The sequence below is a fragment of the Schistocerca gregaria genome, chromosome X (assembly GCF_023897955.1).
Source record: "Schistocerca gregaria isolate iqSchGreg1 chromosome X, iqSchGreg1.2, whole genome shotgun sequence".
Lineage (NCBI taxonomy): Eukaryota > Metazoa > Arthropoda > Insecta > Orthoptera > Acrididae > Schistocerca > Schistocerca gregaria.
The window spans coordinates 757,456,837-757,477,790 of NC_064931.1; the positions used below are offsets into that span (position 1 = coordinate 757,456,837).

General features: G+C 40.4%; 1 protein-coding gene across 1 annotated transcript in view; it reads left to right on the forward strand.

Annotated features, from left to right (window-relative positions):
- The first annotated feature begins 451 nt into the window (after nt 1-451).
- The window catches only part of LOC126298730 (exportin-4-like), a 196,533-nt gene continuing 176,030 nt past the window's right edge, over nt 452-20,954 (forward strand). Inside the window, exons 1-2 of the mRNA XM_049990169.1 lie at nt 452-786; nt 16,912-17,017. Coding sequence (XP_049846126.1) covers nt 736-786; nt 16,912-17,017 — 157 coding nt within the window. The 5' untranslated portion in view covers nt 452-735. The remainder of the gene's footprint in view (nt 787-16,911; nt 17,018-20,954) is intronic.

Here is a 20,954-nt window from a genome sequence, read left to right on the forward strand (position 1 = left end):
TTACGCCAAACTGTCTCGATATACCAACACTGTATTGTTCTTTGATCCTTGATTGCTCTTTCAGCGGCAAGTCGAGCTGCAAAATATACTACAACTAGCAGCAAGTTAACACTTGCCCAAATTAAACACGGAACATTGTCCGTGTGTGACAGTCGGCACCAGATCACCTTATGATCTTGGTATGGCACAGAGCCGATGGATTTGTCGTTGTGTATAGGAAATAATAGCGACTCGTAGAGAGCCAGCGTTAGACGTGACATGCTTTTAATGTGCGGAATTATTTATTTTCGAACATTAATTCAGGTGAATTTACAATATTATTAAGAACTTACGTTTAATATTTTCTTATCTTTTAAGTTTGCTTTTTACTTCAGGTGCTCAAAACTTTTTGACAACCGCTATTGTTTGGCAACTCAAAGAGAGACTTGGGTGTAGTCGATTGTCGATTGACAATAGTTCGTTGCTGTGGCGTTGTTTTGGCAGAAGTGTTTGGTCAACTAAGTGGGGACGCCTTGTTACCTGTCGTGTGGATGATGCGAGAATTTTTGTAATGAATTCGGAAATATTTGTTAAGTAAGCGTCACAGGTGTGATTTTCGTTAAAAATCAAGATTTGTGAAAGAAAACAACAACATCCGCGTTTTTGAGAATGTAATTTCGTTTATTCGTTTGCGGCTGTCATCTCCTTTTTATCCATTCTCCGTTTTTTCCCCGTCGCTGGATCCAATCCGCGACAATGGGTGAAAATATTGTTGGACAACTCGAGGAAGCATCACGGGTACTCCTGGTGAGTTTGGCTGCGGTAAAACCATGCGTCGTAATAAAGCTTCGCAGACCTACAAGTATACAGTTTTAATGTTTCCAATTATTCAATCTCCGTATAATAATCGCAGTGTTAATGTATAGAATCGTTTTCTCTATTATAAACCATTATACGAATCTTGCCTATTATTGTTTCTTTGTTCACGGATGTGCAGTGAATTACGATTGTATTATTTCTGGTCCCACAGTCGCTCATTGTGCACAGAACAAGTACATAAAATGTTTCGAAAGTGGAATATTTTATATCATAGTACGGCCACATAGGGAGAAGATACTTGACAATTTAGTTATAGGCCTGCAAGAATCAGCAATTTTTATCCACCATTGGTCATTTTACAACGAAATAGGCATCGAAATTAAATTATACTACAGGATGTAATAATACATTCCTAATAATGAAATTATCTAGTGTCAATAAACTAAAGTATACTATAGGAAAATTTCCAAGATGTACTGTTCATAAACTGCAGATGAACTTGTTGCTGTATTATTTTTTCCCCTATTTCGTCAACCGAGTTTAAAAAGTAAGAGATTTAATTCCTCAGGATCGAGCAAAACTGCTTGCATGTATTTTGGTGTGACCACTTCTTTTATTATTTGCCATGGTGCCTTGCATGTATTGGGAACCCTTTCTATATAGTTTTCATTGCTAGTTTTGTTCCCGGAAGGAGCTTAGATATTTTTCCATTTAAAACGTGACCTATAATTAATTGTTCTCTCTGTGCCTCGTTTATGCATCTGGTACAATATGAGCTTGTTTTCTCTTATTTCTTCAAAAAACCACTTCAGCCTTTTATTTTTGGCCACACTTGGAGTTCTAATTTTTATTACTGGTGAACAATAATATCTATTTCCTTAAAAAGTTATCAAAAGCCATTTAAGCTGCCCTTTTCCCTTGTTGACACTTATATACAAAGTCGCCGTTTGCACTTCCAAGTCTATTAAACACTCTTATGTACTCTTCCTTTTGTTCTCTTACCAGTATCACTTTGTGTTCTTCAATTTCAGTCGGTTGCCTAATTTATAGTGTTAGAAGTAAAGGCTCGTGATCTGTCAGGCCTACTCCTGCAAGTCTGGCTGTAAAGTCTTCCTTACGGAAATTCACAATAACATTATGTCTGCAGGCATTTTCTTACGTGTAGCACAGCTATTTGTACAATATAGGTCCACTGATCTTAACATATTCAGAAATGTCCATGTGACTTGCACCCCCACCTCCCCCCGTGTTTGTCATTTCAGTGTTAAAATCACTACAGACAGCAATTCTTGACTCAATCTTCAAGTTTTTTTTTTATATATATATATTAACTTACGTTTTTCATAAACATATTTACATCTCAGTCTGGAGGCCTATACTAACTTAATTACAACTACATTTTCTTTCTCTAATTTTACGTGACTAAACACCCCATCCAATTCTGAGCAATATGTAGGTAAATCAATTATGGAAAAATTTACTCTTTCTTTGACAAAAATTCCAACCCCACCATTCTTTCTCTGTTTTCTACACATCATGGCTGCAACAACATATCCTTAAGAAACAAATATATTTACTTGATTTTGGGTTAACCAGTGCTCAGCCCCCCCATGAACCATGGACCTTGCCGTTGGTGGGGAGGCTTGCGTGCCTCAGCGATACAGATGGCCGTACCGTAGGTGCAACCACAACGGAGGGGTATCTGTTGAGAGGCCAGACAAACGTGTGGTTCCTGAAGAGGGGCAGCAGCCTTTTCAGTAGTTGCAGGGGCAACAGTCTGGATGATTGACTGATCTGGCCTTGCAACATTAACCAAAACGGCCTTGCTGTGCTGGTACTGCGAACGGCTGAAAGCAAGGGGAAACTACAGCCGTAATTTTTCCCGAGGACATGCAGCTTTACTGTATGATTAAATGATGATGGCATCCTCTTGGGTAAAATATTCCGGAGGTAAAATAGTCCCCCATTCGGATCTCCGGGCGGGGACTACTCAGGAGGATGTCGTTATCAGGAGAAAGAAAACTGGCGTTCTTCGGATCGGAGCGTGGAATGTCAGATCCCTTAATCGGGCAGGTAGGTTAGAAAATTTAAAAAGGGAAATGGATAGGTTAAAGTTAGATATAGTGGGAATTAGTGAAGTTCGGTGGCAGGAGGAACAAGACTTCTGGTCAGGTGACTACAGGGTTATAAACACAAAATCAAATAGGGGTAATGCAGGAGTAGGTTTAATAATGAATAGGAAAATAGGAATGCGGGTAAGCTACTACAAACAGCATAGTGAACGCATTATTGTGGCCAAGATAGATACGAAGCCCACACCTACTACAGTAGTACAAGTTTATATGCCAACTAGCTCTGCAGATGATGAAGAAATTGAAGAAATGTACGATGAAATAAAAGAAATTATTCAGATAGTGAAGGGAGACGAAAATTTAATAGTAATGGGTGACTGGAATTCGAGTGTAGGAAAAGGGAGAGAAGGAAACATAGTAGGTGAATATGGATTGGGGCTAAGAAATGAAAGAGGAAGCCGCCTAGTAGAATTTTGCACAGAGCACAACTTAATCATAGCTAACACTTGGTTTAAGAATCATGAAAGAAGGTTGTATACGTGGAAGAACCCTGGAGATACTAAAAGGTATCAGATAGATTATATAATGGTAAAACAGAGATTTAGGAACCAGGTTTTAAGTTGTAAGACATTTCCAGGGGCAGATGTGGACTCTGACCACAATCTATTGGTTATGACCTGTAGATTAAAACTGAAGAAACTGCAAAAATGTGGGAAATTAAGGAGATGGGACCTGGATAAACTGAAAGAACCAGAGGTTGTACAGAGTTTCAGAGAGAGCATAAGGGAACAATTGACAGGAATAGGGGAAAGAAATACAGTAGAAGAAGAATGGGTAGCTCTGAGGGATGTAGTAGTGAAGGCAGCAGAGGATAAAGTAGGTACAAAGACGAGGGCTGCTAGAAATCCTTGGGTAACAGAAGAAATATTGAATTTAATTGATGAAAGGAGAAAATATAAAAATGCAGTAAATGAAGCAGGCAAAAAGGAATACAAACGTCTCAAAAATGAGATCGACAGGAAGTGCAAAATGGCTAAACAGGGATGGCTAGAGGACAAATGTAAGGATGTAGAAGCTTATCTCACTAGGGGTAAGATAGATACTGCCTACAGGAAAATTAAAGAGACCTTTGGAGAGAAGAGAACCACGTGTATGAATATCAAGAGCTCAGATGGCAGCCCAGTTCTAAGCAAAGAAGGGAAGGCAGAAAGGTGGAAGGAGTATATAGAAGGTTTATACAAGGGCGATGTACTTGAGGACAGTATTATGGAAATGGAAGAGGATGTAGATGAAGACGAAATGGGAGATATGATACTGCGTGAAGAGTTTGACAGAGCACTGAAAGACCTGAGTCGAAACAAGGCCCCCGGAGTAGACAACATTCCATTAGAACTACTGACGGCCTTGGGAGAGCCAATCATGACAAAACTCTACCAGCTGGTGAGCAAGATGTATGAGACAGGCAAAATACCCTCAGACTTCAAGAAGAATATAATAATTCCAATCCCAAAGAAAGCAGGTGCTGACAGATGTGAAAATTACCGAACTATCAGTTTAATAAGCCACGGCTGCAAAATACTAACGCGAATTCTTTACAGACGAATGGAAAAACTGGTAAATGCAGACCTCGGGGAGGATCAGTTTGGATTCCGTAGAAATGTTGGAACACGTGAGGCAATACTGACCTTACGACTTATCTTAGAAGAAAGATTAAGAAAAGGCAAACCTACGTTTCTAGCATTTGTAGACTTAGAGAAAGCTTTTGACAATGTTGACTGGAATACTCTTTTTCAAATTCTAAAGGTGGCAGGGGTAAAATACAGGGAGCGAAAGGCTATTTATAATTTGTACAGAAACCAAATGGCAGTAATAAGAGTCGAGGGGCATGAAAGGGAAGCAGTGGTTGGGAAAGGAGTGAGACAGGGTTGTAGCCTCTCCCCGATGTTATTCAATCTGTATATTGAGCAAGCAGTAAAGGAAACAAAAGAAAAATTTGGAGTAGGTATTAAAATTCATGGAGACGAAGTAAAAACTTTGAGGTTCGCCGATGACATTGTAATTCTGTCAGAGACGGCAAAGGACTTGGAAGAGCAGTTGAACGGAATGGAGAGTGTCTTGAAAGGAGGATATAAGATGAACATTAACAAAAGCAAAACGAGGATAATGGAATGTAGTCAAATTAAATCGGGTGATGCTGAGGGAATTAGATTAGGAAATGAGACACTTAAAGTAGTAAAGGAGTTTTGCTATTTAGGAAGTAAAATAACTGATGATGGTCGAAGTAGAGAGGATATAAAATGTAGACTGGCAATGGCAAGGAAAGCGTTTCTGAAGAAGAGAAATTTGTTAACATCGAATATAGATTTATGTATCAGGAAGTCGTTTCTGAAAGTATTTGTTTGGAGTGTAGCCATGTATGGAAGTGAAACATGGACGATAACTAGTTTGGACAAGAAGAGAATAGAAGCTTTCGAAATGTGGTGCTACAGAAGAATACTGAAGATAAGGTGGATAGATCACGTAACTAATGAGGAGGTATTGAATAGGATTGGGGAGAAGAGAAGTTTGTGGCACAACTTGACTAGAAGAAGGGATCGGTTGGTAGGACATGTTTTGAGGCATCAAGGGATCACAAATTTAGCATTGGAGGGCAGCGTGGAGGGTAAAAATCGTAGAGGGAGACCGAGAGATGAGTACACTAAGCAGATTCAGAAGGATGTAGGTTGCAGTAGGTACTGGGAGATGAAGCAGCTTGCACAGGATAGAGTAGCATGGAGAGCTGCATCAAACCAGTCTCAGGACTGAAGACAACAACACACACAACACAGTGCTCAGATACACCTATAATACCGACACACTAAATGTTAGACAAATGTTCTCATACTAAATGCTTATCTCTAATGCAGCATATGTTGTAGAAAAATAAGTAATTTGTCTCTGTCTGTATTTCTCTGGGAGCTGTTTCTCTCTATACTTGAAGTTGTAAGCTCTGTTAATGTCTTAAATCTCTTTAATCCTGGTACATCGTGACAGTGTGTGTTATGATAGTCTCATATATGTTCTTCTGTTTGTTCGGTCACTTTGCTAACTGCTTTCACTTGCAAAACAGCATCTTATCCCACCAGAAATCCTGGACCTTCGGTAGTGTATCTTTCTTCTGGTTGACTACCATATACCACCTGTTGGCATTCCCACTTCCTGAGCTTGAGTTATTTGGAAAGCAGCACATAGATAATGTGCTGCCTTCCTGAGAGAGATAAATTTAATCAAATAAAAACTTTTCCTGTTAAGAATGATCTGTTTGATCATGATGGACAGATAGTTATAGTATATGCCATAGCTCCATACAGTAATGCAAAACAGTCCTCTTAAGTATGGCAAGCCGGCCGGTGTGGCGGAGCGGTTGTAGGTGCTTCAGTCTGGAACTGTGCGACCATAGGCATGGATGTGTGTGATGTCTTTAGGTTAGTTAGGTTTAAGTAGTTCTAAGTTCTAGGGGATTGATGACCTCAGATGTTAAGTCCCATAGTGCTCAGAGCAATTTTTTGAAGTAGTGCAGTTAATTAACAATTTAACAATTGAAAATTTTAGGGAAAGCTTGGAACAGTTTGATTGGGATGAGGTGTACAGGAAACCTGATGATGATTTAAAATTTAACAAATTTTATGATACCTTTGTGAGTATATTTGAAAATAGTTTCCCAAAGAAAACAGTGAAATATAATTGTAAAAAATAACCGAAAAAGCTGTGGCTTACTAAAGAGATAGAAACGACTTTTAAACAGAAAAGGAAAACATATCTTGTAGCTAGGAGGAGTAATGATCCAGAAACAGAGAAAATTTATAAAAACAAATGCACTGTATTAAGAAAAGTTATTAAAAAGTCCAGGAGTATGTGCATTATGTCTGAGATCATAACATCTGGTAATAAAATTAAAATAATTTGGAATACTGTTAAAAGGTAAATAGGGTAACTGAGAGGACAGGAAGATTTTATTTCCATCATTCTCAATGAATCGTATGTTAACAAAAGGTCAGAAGTAGAAAAAATTTTTAAAGATCATTTTTAAGTGTTGTAGAGAAAATAGGCTCCAACTATTCATTAGAAAATACTAGGTAGTATATAGAAGAAGCAATACCTATGCAATTTGATAAAATTGAAGTTAGTCGCACCTCTTCTACTGAAATTAGGAAAATAGTAAATTCACTCAAAAGTGAGAACTCACATGGAATTGATGGCATTTCCAAAAGAGTACTAAAGCTTATTCCCAACAGATAAGTAGGATACTCGGCCACATATGTTGCAGCTCACTGAAACAGTGCATTTTTCCAGACAGACTGAAATTCGCTATTGTTAAACCATTGCATAAGAAAGTGGATAGGTCTGATGCTAACAACTACCACTCAATCTCTCTTCTGAAAGCATTATCCAAAATTCTTGAAAAAGTAATGTATTCAGGAGTAGCATCACATATTTGTAAAAATGAAGTACTAACAGAAGGCCAATTTGCTTTTCGGAATGGCCATTCAACAGAAAATGCTATATATGCTTTCACTTATCAAATATTAAATGCATTGAATAATCAAACATCACCCATTGTGATATTTTGTTATCTCGCAAAGGCTTTTGACTGCGTGAATCATGAAATTCTTCTAGGTAAGCTTAAATATTGTGGAATGAGTGGGACAGTACACAGATGGTTTAATTTACATTTAACTGGAAGAATGCAGAAGGCTGAAATTAACAGTACAAATAGTCTGCAAAAATCAGCAGATGAGGTATAACTGGGGAGGTATCAAGAATGGTGTCTTACAGGGTTCAGTCTTGAGTCCTTTATCGTTCTTAATGTATATAAATGACTTGCCACCCTATATTCATGAGGATGCAAAGCCAGTTCTTTTTGCTGACGATGCATGTATAGTAATCGCACCCAACACACAAGAATCAGCTGAGGAACTTTAAATAATGTCATTCAGAAATTCTCTGCAAATGGACTCTCACTAAATTTTGAGAAAACACAGTGAATACAATTCTGTGTTAAAAGTGGCGTAACACCATTGTTAGATAAAGACTATGAACAGAAGTTTGTTGCTAAGACAGAATATTCAAAATTTCTGGGTGTTTGCATTGATGATAAATTGAATTGGAAGAAAAACACATTGATGATCTGCAGTACCTTTGCAATACATATATTCACTTATGAAATGTGTTATTGATAAGCCATTCCAATTCAAAAATAACAGCGAAGTGCAAAACTACAACACTAGAAGAAAGAATGATCTTCACTATTCTGGGTTAAATCTGACTTTAACACAGAAAGGGGTAAATTATGCTGCCACAAAGATCTTTGGTTATTTGCCGAATAGCAGTAATAGTCTGACAGATAGTTAACCAACATTTAAAAACAAATTAAAAGAATTTCTGATTGAGAACTCCTTCTATTCACTAGAAGATTTTTTTGATATGAAGTACTAAGTGTTAGAAGGAATAAATAAATAAATAAGTAAATATAAAAATCAAATAATGTTTTGTGTAAAAAAATGTATGTAAAAAAAAAAAAGTGAAAGCCTTTTGATACTTTTTTTTAGTTTTCTGTTTGTGGATTTGATCTCTTGATTTACACATTACCATTCAGCCCAGTCATGCCTGAGTGCAACTCCAACTACAATTACATTTGTATTTTGTAAGACTGACAATTGCAAGTCCACTGCCTTGACACTGTGCTACCTTGCTGGAAAAGAAACAGTAAATAATGTCACAGAGAGTACAAATAGTTTATATTTTGTGCAGGGGCTATAAACAGTTATGTTACTAAAACATGGAATCTTTGTTATATTACATTTCCAAATAGAAACACACACATACTGGTTTGAAGTTTCCTGGAAGATTAGATGTCTGTTGGACTGGGACATGAGCCTGCAACTTTTGCTTATCGCAAGCAAGTTAAGTTATCCAAGCACAACTCAGGGTCTGCTGTTATAGCTACCACTTTTGCCAGTACCTCCTACCACCAAACTTTACAAGAGGTTCTCCTCCATACCACGCAGAAAGAAATGTAGCCACAGGCCAGGTGATTGTTTCCAGAAGGAATTTTCATTCTGGGAACACATGCACTGATGCCAACGTTAGCTACTTGATTTTTAACATTTCATTAGTCTTCTTATTTCAGACTTAGTGCATTGTGGTGGTACTTATGCTACTGAACTTAAGAGAAAATGATACATTAATGGCAAACTTTCATGTGTAACACATGCACAGTAAACTATACTCATGGTATCAGTTTAGAAAGATTTCAGCAATTTCACAATTGATTTGTATTAATGTAAGAAAATATATTCACCTAATGGTAAAATTCTCTCTCAAGTAAAAATGTTTTTAAAGTTCCTGCAAAATTCTTTTCTGTTTTTGACGCCTTATGCTAACAGTGCATTATGAAGCATGACACCAATATGGCTCAAATGTCATTGAGTGCATATTCTTGTTGCTCACTCTACGTAGAAGGACCCATAGTTGCCTGTATTGTCGTTTTGCGAGTCACTGTTAGTTTTCACATTTCCAAATTTAACTCTGATCATCATCATCATCATCACACATTCGTATATGTAAACAACACATACTTGTTTAATGGCATGATAACTTCTTGACCACTTTTCTTCAGAATTGTGTTCTTGCTGATAAATATGAACTTCTTTTTCCTTTGGTTCAGTAATGGATTAATGTAATCGACAATTTCAATACTCATTAAATTAAATTAGTTAACGAAATGGGCTAATATATCAGTGAAAATAATCAGTTTATGAAAATATCATGTGATTGCATAGATAAGAAATCTACACACCAAGTGATGGCACACATATAAAAGATATTACAGTTTGCATGCTTTTGGTGCCAGTGGCTTCGTCTTCTGGCAGAAGGGTTTAAGAGGAAGCAGGAGGGATGAAGGAAAAGGACTGGTGCGGTTTAGGAAAAGGGGAGAGTTACCAGATGGGTTGAGAAGGATAGACTGATTGTAGGGGATTGCACCAGACGAGATTTGAAAACCTGAGAGCTTAAAGGTGGCATATAGGGCAGTGTGTAAGACAGAGATTACTGCTGAAACATCCTACATGACTTGATGAGAGAGAAAAACTAAGTGCATTGCATATGGCAGAAATGGGGGGTGGTTGGCGAAAAATAGACAGGTCAGAAAATGAAAGACGTAAAAAAATTGAAAGGCAGTAAAGAAAGGAATAGTTAAATGAAGAAAAACCAAGACTGAAAAAATGAACATAAGTTAAGTCCAGTTTTCTACATCTTTCATTTTCTGATTGTCTATTTTCGCATACACTGCACTTAGCATTTTTCACTCTTACTGACTTGTGTACAATGTTTTAGCAGTAACCTCTGTCTTGCATATTAAATTTTCCACCTTTAAGCGCTCAGATTTACAAATCTCATCCAGTGCGGTCCCCAGCAATCAATATTTCTTTCTCATTCCATCCTGTAAGTCTCCTCTGACCTGAGGTTGTGGGCAACTTTTCCGAACTCTGCCTCTTTTCCTAAATCACACCAGTCATTTTCCTTGACCCGTCTTCCTTTCGTTTCACCTGTTCTGCCAAAAGGAGCCACTGGCTCTGAAAACTTACAAATTGTAATACCTTTTGTGTGTGTGTTCTCCTGCTGCTTCCTGGTGAGTAGAATTTTTATCTATCCAGTTGCATTAGTTGACATAAGATGTTCTCGAAATGTTGACTTCAGTTAATGCTGTAATAAAATCCACACACATTATTTTTGTTATAGTTTTCACCTGCTTAATTGTTCATCAAGTTTATTACCAGATTTATCTCTAATATGCTTTGATAACATAATTTACCATTTACTTGCTCCCATGGGGTGATTCACACACAGCATTTGGCACAAGTGGCAATACATCTAGTCTGTGTTTGATTCTTAGCTGGGTTTGCCATGAAACATGTTTCATACATGACTCTCCAGTCTAGTTGAAGAGGGGACTTAGGAAAGTGATCTGGGTGTAGAAAGTATTGTCTGGTCCAGTAATCAAGAATAGGCTTTCAAAAACAACAATAATACAACCTGAAGAAGTGTGCATGGAAGAAAGAGGTCTGAAACAAGAAAATACACTCCTGGAAATTGAAATAAGAACACCGTGAATTCATTGTCCCAGGAAGGGGAAACTTTATTGACACATTCCTGGGGTCAGATACATCACATGATCACACTGACAGAACCACAGGCACATAGACACAGGCAACAGAGCATGCACAATGTCGGCACTAGTACAGTGTATATCCACCTTTCGCAGCAATGCAGGCTGCTATTCTCCCATGGAGACGATCGTAGAGATGCTGGATGTAGTCCTGTGGAACGGCTTGCCATGCCATTTCCACCTGGCGCCTCAGTTGGACCAGCGTCCGTGCTGGATGTGCAGACCGCATGAGACGACGCTTCATCCAGTCCCAAACATGCTCAATGGGGGACAGATCCGGAGATCTTGCTGGCCAGGGTAGTTGACTTACACCTTCTAGAGCACGTTAGGTGGCACGAGATACATGCGGACGTGCATTGTCCTGTTGGAACAGCAAGTTCCCTTGCCGGTCTAGGAATGGTAGAATGATGGGTTCGATGACGGTTTGGATGTACCGTGCACTATTCAGTGTCCCCTTGATGATCACCAGAGGTGTACGGCCAGTGTAGGAGGTCGCTCCCCACACCATGATGCCGGGTGTTGGCCCTGTGTGCCTCGGTCGTATGCAGTCCTGATTGTGGCGCTCACCTGCACGGCGCCAAACACGCATACGACCATCATTGGCACCAAGGCAGAAGCGACTCTCATCGCTGAAGACGACACGTCTCCATTCGTCCCTCCATTCACGCCTGACGCGACACCACTGGAGGCGGGCTGCACGATGTTGGGGCGTGAGCGGAAGACGGCCTAACGGTGTGCGGGACCGTAGCCCAGCTTCATGGAGATGGTTGCAAATGGTCCTCGCCGACAGCCCAGGAGCAACAGTGTCCCTAATTTGCTGGGAAGTGGCGGTGCGGTCCCCTATGGCACTGTGTAGGATCCTACGGTCTTGGCTTGCATCCGTGCATCGCTGCGGTCCGGTCTCAGGTCGACGGGCACGTGCACCTTCCGCCGACCACTGGCGACAACATCGATGTACTGTGGAGACCTCATGCCCCACTTGTTGAGCATTTCGGCGGTACGTCCACCCGGCCTCCCGCATGCCCACTATACGCCCTCGCTCAAAGTCCGTCAACTGCACATATGGTTCACGTCCACGCTGTCGCGGCATGCTACCAGTGTTAAAGACTGCGATGGAGCTCCGTATGCCACGGCAAACTGGCTGACACTGACGGCGGCGGTGCACAAATGCTGCGCAGCTAGCACCATTCGACGGCCAACACCGCGGTTCCTGGTGTGTCCGCTGTGCCGTGCGTGTGATCATTGCTTGTACAGCCCTCTCGCAGTGTCCGGAGCAAGTATGGTGGGTCTGACACACCGGTGTCAATGTGTTCTTTTTTCCATTTCCAGGAGTGTAATTTTAAAGTACACCTGATTTCATACATACATATACATATACAGCGATTGCTGGCCCAGCAGACCACTCGCTGCTTCCACAAACTGCCTCCATTCCTTTCTGTTTTGTACTTGGTTCCTCCAGGTGTTGTCAACCCCAGGACTGCCATATCCTTTCCCAAAGTGTTGCCTTGGTCATCCTGTGGGGTGTCTGGTGTTTGATTTCCCCTGAAGTGCCTTTTTCACCTATCTTTCTTCTGATATATGGGCTAGATGGCCTAAATATTGGATTTTTTCACTCTCCAGTGTATGTAGGATTGTTGGTTGATGCATCAAGAGGTAGATTTCCTTGTTCTTCCTCCACTCCATACTCTTATATCTAAGATTGGTAGCCATATCTGGAACCTCATTACTCTTCTTTCAACTATTAATAGTTTTCCTTTTCTTGTTTAGTCTTTCTCCAGATTTCTGAACCATACATGGCTATTGGTCTTATCACAGTTTTATATATTCTCATCTTAATGTTCTCTGATATTTATTTGGAGTTGAGCTTCTCCCTGAGGGGAATAAGTGCATTTATTGCCCACTGTTATTCTTTCCTCGATGTTCATTTGTATGCGGTTGCCACCTGTGAACCAAGATACGAAGTATCTCAGCTAGTGAACTCTCTTGAACTTCTTGCGATCTATCTAATGAAATTCTTCTGTTCATGACTTCTTCCTAATAGCATGAACTCCATTTTCACCTTTAGGCCAACCTTCTGTGCATATTTTTTCATTTTCTGGTACTTATATTTTGACACGTGGTTTGATTCTCCTAGTAGTACTATATTTCGGCATATGCAAGACAACTGAAATTACTGTCCCTTTGTACTCTAGCCCACTCCTGTTGCCCACATTCCCTTATTACTTTCTGTAAGATGACATTGAATATAACACATGGGAGAGCATCCCCTTCCCTGAAACCTGTCTGTCTCAAATGTTTCTGATGTGTTCCCATGGAAATGCACCGCTACCCTTGACCTATCCATACAGGTTTACACCATTCTCCCTATCTTGTCAGGGATTCTGAAGTCATGCAGTGCATTGTGTAGGCTATTTCTGTGGATGCTATCATATGGATGTTGAAAGTTGACAGACTGTAAATATCTTTATCATAGTTCCAGTATTTTTCAAACAATTTTCTTAGAGTAAGAATGTGATCTGTTGTAAATCGATTTGGTGAAAAGATAGCTTTGTATCCCTGTATGTTGTTCTCTATCAAAGGTTGTAACTCTTTGAGGATAATGATAGTACCTTGTAGGTCACATTCAGCAAGCTGATACCTCTATAGTTGCCATCTTCCCATTTACTTCCCTCCTTGTATGTTAGGCATATTATGGCCAATTTCCATTCTTTTGGCAATGGCTCATTCTTCCATATCAATTGGATCAGTTTATATATCTCCAAGTGCAACGCCTTACCTCTCTCTGATTAATTCTCCTGTTATTCTGTTCTCCTCTGGAACTTTGTTGTTTCTCAATCTTTTGCTCACAATCTTCACATCATCTTCAGTTCCTTCCCATTCTTCTTCATCTTTAATTTCCTTGTGGGGTCTGCAGCTAACATCTTGTCTGCATCTGGGTGACTAAAGAGTTCTCAGAAGAATTCTTTCCATCTTTCTACAGTTCTTTCTGTGTCATTTATCAAGTTACCATTCTTATCTATAATGCTAAAAGTTGGGCTATGAAATCCCTATTTCCGATTTTTGATGCATTGGAAAAGTTGTCTTGAATTCTTGGTTTGGTCCTCTGCCTCAAGTTAATCTAACAAATTGGTTGGATATGTTCTCTTTCCTGTTCTAAGGATTCACTTCATATCTCTTCTGACGAAGAAAAAATGTTTCTCTTTGTCTGCTTATTCTCCCTTTCAGCCAGCCACATCTCCCTCATCTTTTTTCTCTTTTCTGTAGCCTTCTGGGATGCCTTGTTGAACCATTCTTTTCTCTTCTCAATGTGTCCTCCGCTACACTTACAAGGGAAACTCCCCATTACATCCCCCTCAGATTTAGTGGTAAGATGGCCCAGTAGATAGCTCATCAAAAACTGAACACAGATCAGGCCTGAAAACAGGAAGAATGTGTACTGAACTGTGGAAAAAAATCAAAATAGAAACAGTGAATGGTCCAATAACAAGAAGTGCAATAAAGAGCATCCGCCAACAGCAACGGCGTCATGGGTAAGTGGTCATAGTGTTGGACTGCCAAGCTGGTGTGCTGTGTTCAAAACTCTCCTGTGCCATTCATTCATTCATTCATTCATTCATTTATTCACAACATTATGAAGTGTTTTCTGGTCATTGAAATCCTTGTTCTCCTTCTGTAGTCTTGGCAGTTGTCATACTATACAGTGTATTTGAAAAAGAAGTCCCTAGTTTTAATGTGTCTTAGAATCTGTACAAAGTGACATACACTATTCTAGTTTGTGGTGTTTGATCCATCAACTCTCCAAGTTTGGTCCCCCTGCAGTTGGCAGCTCTGCTTGACCTTGGGATAGATCAGTGCTGTTTTTTTCCTCTGTTCCCTCAGTTCAGACCAGGTGTGCGTGCAGTGCAGAGCAACTCAGCAACAATGTGGACTCCGCAACTGAAAACACAATGTTTTATTTGGCTTGTGAAAACTGAGCCAGCTATAATAGTGCAACATAATTTTAGATGTCAGTATTGTGGTGAACCACCTATAGCAAGAACTATCTGTCGTTGGCTAAAGTCTTTCAAGGAAACTGGTAGTGTTTTAAAAGCAATATCACCAGGTAGACCAAGAACTTCCGAAGATTCGTGTGTTTGAAGCCTGAAGAAATCATTGACCAGACGTAGTCTACAATTAGGAGTGCCTGAAAGTATTTTGTACAATGTTGTGTGTAAAAGACGTAAGTTGTACGCCTACAAATTCTTTTTCAAACACCTTGTACATTGGTTATAGAATATTGGTCATATGGTAAGACTGCATTACTATTGCAAGTAATTGTGATGAATAGTGAGAGCAGGTGACGTACCACATAGACAAACCACAGAAATGAAAATAACATATAAATGGGTGTGAACTATGTTACAACAAAGGAATTTAAGAATCAAGACTTCCAAAACAGAATGCAACTCCAAAAACATTATAAATATATGTTTTGACAGAGCACAGAGAAACTCTGTGTTTGTGGCATTGTTGACCATTGAAACGTTGCGACAAGACAACACCACCGCTTGGCTGATAACCCGAGAAGAATTCATCATTGGAATTCACTGAGAAAGACTGCAATCGCATATGTGAAACTGTTACATTCATTTGTTGCAGCTTGTGTACAAACGATTAAGTTTTCATCATTTCCTTGGGATTGATCACATTCACAGTCATATGAACATCTATATCAGGCAACGAGACATATCTCAGTCACTTACCAGTCATACAGATTAGGTGTGTTGATAAGAAATTCCTATCATATGACACACATACTGCCACTAATGCCATGTGTGACACACCAGACACGTTTTCTGGTAGAGATTCGGTTGACTTGTCGCCTTGTCATCAAATGTTTGTGGTTCCCATTCGAAAGCCACTTCCTTTCGACTGCTCATAGAGTAATTGTGCAGAATCAATTATCATTATAGTCCCTACCTTATACCTCGCCATCACAAGCGGATGTTACACCACAACACAGATACAAATTTGAATAAGGTGAAAAGTGGGGGGAGGGGGGGGGGAGCTATGACAGAGGTTTTAACATGGATTGACCACTTGGCAGTCCAACACCATAACCACTTAACCAAAACACCATTTCTCTTCCCACCTCTGTATTACACTTCTTGTTCTTGGACCATTCACTGTTTCTATTTTGCTTTTTTTTCCACAGTCCAGTACACCTTCTTTTCTGTTTTCATGCTTGATCTGTATTAATAGGCTGTCCACTGGACCCTCTTACCGCTGAATCTGAGAGGGATGTGATGGGGAATTTCCCTTGTTAGCATAGCTTGAAGCCTATGTTATGTTGAAAGATGACAGTTTGGGTGTGAGTTGACGAAGGAGTATCAAATGCTTCAGGTAATTTGCTGATTCCACATCTCTTCCATTTATCTAGTAAACCTGTTTGGCATGTGAGATAATTACAAAAAAATTTGAACAGGCTTTTCATGTGGATACTTACATTTTAGGATTTTCATGTGGATACTTACATTTTAGGAGAGAGAGAATGTTTTTAATTACTCTAACTCTTGTGTATGGATAACACAAGTCATTACTTATTTTTTGATTGTAAAATTACTGCAATTTTTTTTATAACATGTGTATATCATCACAGATGCAGAAAGTGCTCAGAGTTATGTAGAGGAACAATGCGAGTAATAATGTAGACATCTGTTGATGAACATAAGCCTAAAAAGGATCTTATCACATAGATCCATCACCAATAAAATAACATCAAAGTTATTGTTTTATTCTTTGTAGTGGTTTTCATGTTAACATTTGTGTTGAACTCATTTTTATTGCTCTTCACAGGCATCGCCAAATGTGGTTTCCAGTGAGCAGAGGCATACTGCAGAGCATGTATTTCTTGATTTTCGGAAGTCATCATCACCATATGCCCTTTGTAGGCACATTCTTGGTAAGAAATTATTAACAAATTTTTCCATGTAGAGCTTTTTCACAATTTCAAATCTCGTCTTAGAATATGTAAAGATTTTCTTTGTTCCACAATGTTTACAGTTTGGTTGGGCATTTAGTCATTCTTTTTAGTGGAATGTCAGCCACAGCATAGAAGAAACTAAATGCATTGAATAAAAGGTAGTGTGAGATAGAAGAACTCAACTTTTGAGTCTTCAAGCAGTGTTCAGAGAATCTAATGGATTTTGAAACCATGGACTTAAAAGATTATACATTGTTTTACGTAATAAATCAGTGATTCCTCTTACACCTTGTTTTGTTTTTAATGTACCTTGTCTGTATTAAAAGTTGTGTACAGAAGGATGCAGTGGACAGTACAAGGCAGAAGAAGTTGAGACTTGTTGAGATGGTGTAAATAAAGCTAGAAAGAATTAAATGGTTAATATAGCTACAGAGTGTTCCAAAACTTTTGGGGTGAATGTATACAGGTGGTAGAAGATCCAACATTGATTATTTGAAATAATGGTCTACTGGTTGGAAAAGAATATTTCAGGTGATACTATGTCTCAAATGGTTAATGCATGAGAGGTATGGATTTATAGACTGCTGATGTTAAACAAATAACCGCCTGCCACTTCGAAGTTGGTGGTACTGCCTTGAAAATCGTACAGTTATTTGTGATGTGCTCATAGCGAAGTTTACCACTGTTTTAATCTCATGACTGTCTGTCAAAGGTGAAGCATTGTGTGCTACAGAAAATTGCAGACGTATGTTTAATGTATGATGCAAAAGGTTTTAGTATTCAAAAGCCGTACGAATCCACAGAGAATTTTTGCAACTGTTGTCATCCTAATTGAAAGAAATCTATCGACAAGGAGAGAAACATATGAGAAATCGGATCATTCAGGTTACAGGACATGGTGCGTGAGAAGATTTGTGATAACACACTTAAAGAATCAGAATTAAGTTCTGTCAATAAACTGTGTGTAATGCATGCACTGTGACTGGTAATAGTCTCTTTGAACAGCTGCTATGAGTTTGTTTCTGTAAGCCCCTCATATTAATAAAAAAACTGGATCTCAGTGTAAGATCCTCTATGGTCTGTTAAAGTTTGAACCAAAATTTTGGACATGGTGTATAATTGACACCTTGAATATATAAACTTGTCTAAAAGGTAGGTAAAATGCTAAACATTGCAACATTTTAACAGAGGTAATTTGATGACCAAAATAGTTCTGAAATTTGTGTTATATTTCCAAATACATGTGTGGAGTAGTTGTGGAATTTCTGAGGCCAAGCTCAAAAATGAACCATAAATGTCTGCCAGGGTAGAAAACCATCTGATATTGGAATGCTGCTGGTGGTGGTGCTTGTGCTGGTGGGTGGGGAGGGGGGACAGAAGCAAACACAAATATATTAGTGGTTCAAACAAATTTTAAATGTTATAAAAAGTGGAACTGTTTGGAGTTTTAGAAATTGTGATAGAAATGTTTAATTTCTCATAGTCCGATGAGGATATGAAAAGTGGAAATTAACCATAAACAAATATACGTTTATGTGGGATGGAATGAGCCAGTTAAAAATGGGTAGGATAACAGTCATAGCGGATTCCATATCCTATTGCAATTTAATTTTTAATTTTATTAGCACCCCTGCCCCCCGTACTGCGGGTCCAGGAGTTAGAATAGCCCCCCACGTATACCTGCCTGTCATACCAGGCGACTAAATGGAGTTGCGCACGTTTTGGCTTTTATGTGACGGTCCCCTGTAGAGTTTGACCTCCATTCTTCAAAATTTTCCCGAAGAGCGAGCCAATTGGGGAAGGGTGCCTTACAAGGTGCATCGTGTCCATCGTTCATTGAGATATTTACCCTACTTTCTCATTGTCGCATTGCAGTGCTGCCCATTCTCCATCTTTTGGGCGAGAACACCTTCCTGGGTGCGTTTTCCACTATGCACTAGGCAGTGTAGTTTTCTGCATCAACGATGACCACGGACTTCTTTGCACCTGATATCTAGCATGGTAGCCAGTCCGTTGTGGTGGGGCCGCCATGTACACTGTTGGTTGTAGCCCCCTGACCATACAGGGATTGCTCTGCTGATGCCTTCACCATTAACTCCCCACATACATCAAGGTGTAGATGCCCATCCGTCTGGGGCATCAGGATTCCTGGCAATGGCCATCCTGCCGGGTGACCTTTCCTGTGGCTGGGTAGCGCCCGTGAGAAGGCCCTGGTCGGATTGGGTAACATCGGGGCAGATGACACGCAATGAAGCGTAGTCCATCATCTCTTACTGATGGTGAAACACCAGCAGTCTCTATGCGATCACGAGCTCAATTCAACACACAGAAGTACAACCCCAAATCATTCCCCTCCCTGGCCACACCATGGGCAGAACGTTAGGCTAAGGATGGCATCGGATCTTATATGCCTTAGTACCTTGTATGTTCAAAAGTTGATGGGGAATCTTTCATGACGATGAAGCCTCAGTTTTTTGTTGAGCAGTTAGAGGACAAGTTCGAGGAGTTGGAGGGCTTGTCCAAAATGAGATCTGGGTCAGTCTTGATCAAAACAGCATCCTCTGCCCAGTCATGGGAGTTACTCACTTGTGACAAGCTGGGGTATGTTTCTGTAACCATCAGGCCCCATAAGAGCTGAAATATGGTCCAGGGTATCATATGTCACGGGGATCTTCTTTTGCAGTCCGACAATGAGCTGTGCGCTATGTTAGAGTGGCGAGGTGTACATTTCGTCTGGCGTGTCCAACGGGGTCCGAAGGATAATCAGGTTGCCACCAGTGCCTTTATCTTGACCTTTGAGGGTGATGCATTGCCCAGGAATATCAAGGTGATGGTCTACTGCTGTGATGTAAAGCCCCTATACCCCTCCCCCGATGCGGCCCTTTAAGTGCTGGAAGTTCAGCCTGCTGTAGTTCCAGCATCACATGTCAATATTATTGACGCCCATCACATCCCAATACTCAATGAGCCCTGCCTTCCATCTGTGTCAGCTGCAGAGAGCACCATTCGTCATGCTCGCCTGACTGCAGGATTCTCCAGAAAGAAAGGAAAATCATGGAGTACAAGACCCTGGACAGACTGACCTACACTGAGGCTAAGAGAAAATTTGAACGCCTGTGTCCTGTGTGTATGACATCGTCTTATGCCGCCGCTACAACAGTTCTGACATCATCAGCTGTGCCAACCCAGGTCACCTCTCAGAGCTGGAAGACTACACCTGCCCCTTGATGGTGGGGGGGCATTTCCCTCCCTGTTGCTCTTGCACCACTTACTCCAGGAGCAACACCCTCCCAACGATCAGGGACATCCGTCCCCACTTCTGAGCTGGAGAAGTGTAAGTCTTCTTCGGCTTCTCTCTCTATGAAGGGGTCCCTTGGGTCACTCCCTTCCCAGGTTTCTTCTAGTGGGAAAGACAACTCCCACCAGTGGCTGAAGAGCCAAAAGCAGCTGGTCGTAGGGCTTCACGCTTGTCCTCAGTCCTGGAGACTGAGCCAGTGAAGTCCTACCAGCCAGAGAAAACACGATCCCTCGCTCTTTAGGCTGCCCCAGGCGTAAGGCAGTCCCTTGGTGCTTGCTGGAAGTCGCTGAAGCAATTAAGGAGCGTCAGCGAGCTCTACGGTAGTATAAGTGGCACCCTTCCCTGGAGCACCTCATAACTTTTAAACGGCTCCGTGCCCGTGTTTGCTGCATTATCAAACAACGGAAGAAGGAGTGTTGGGAGAGATACGTCTCCACCATTGGGTACCACACGTCACCTTCCCAAGTCTGAGCAAAGATAAAACGTCTTTTCGGGTATCAGGCTCTAACAGCTGTCTCTGGTGTTACCATTAATGGCGAGTTATGTAACGACGCAAACACGATTGCCGAGCACTTTGCTGAGCAGTTTTCTTGAGCCTCTGGGTAGGAGAATTACCCC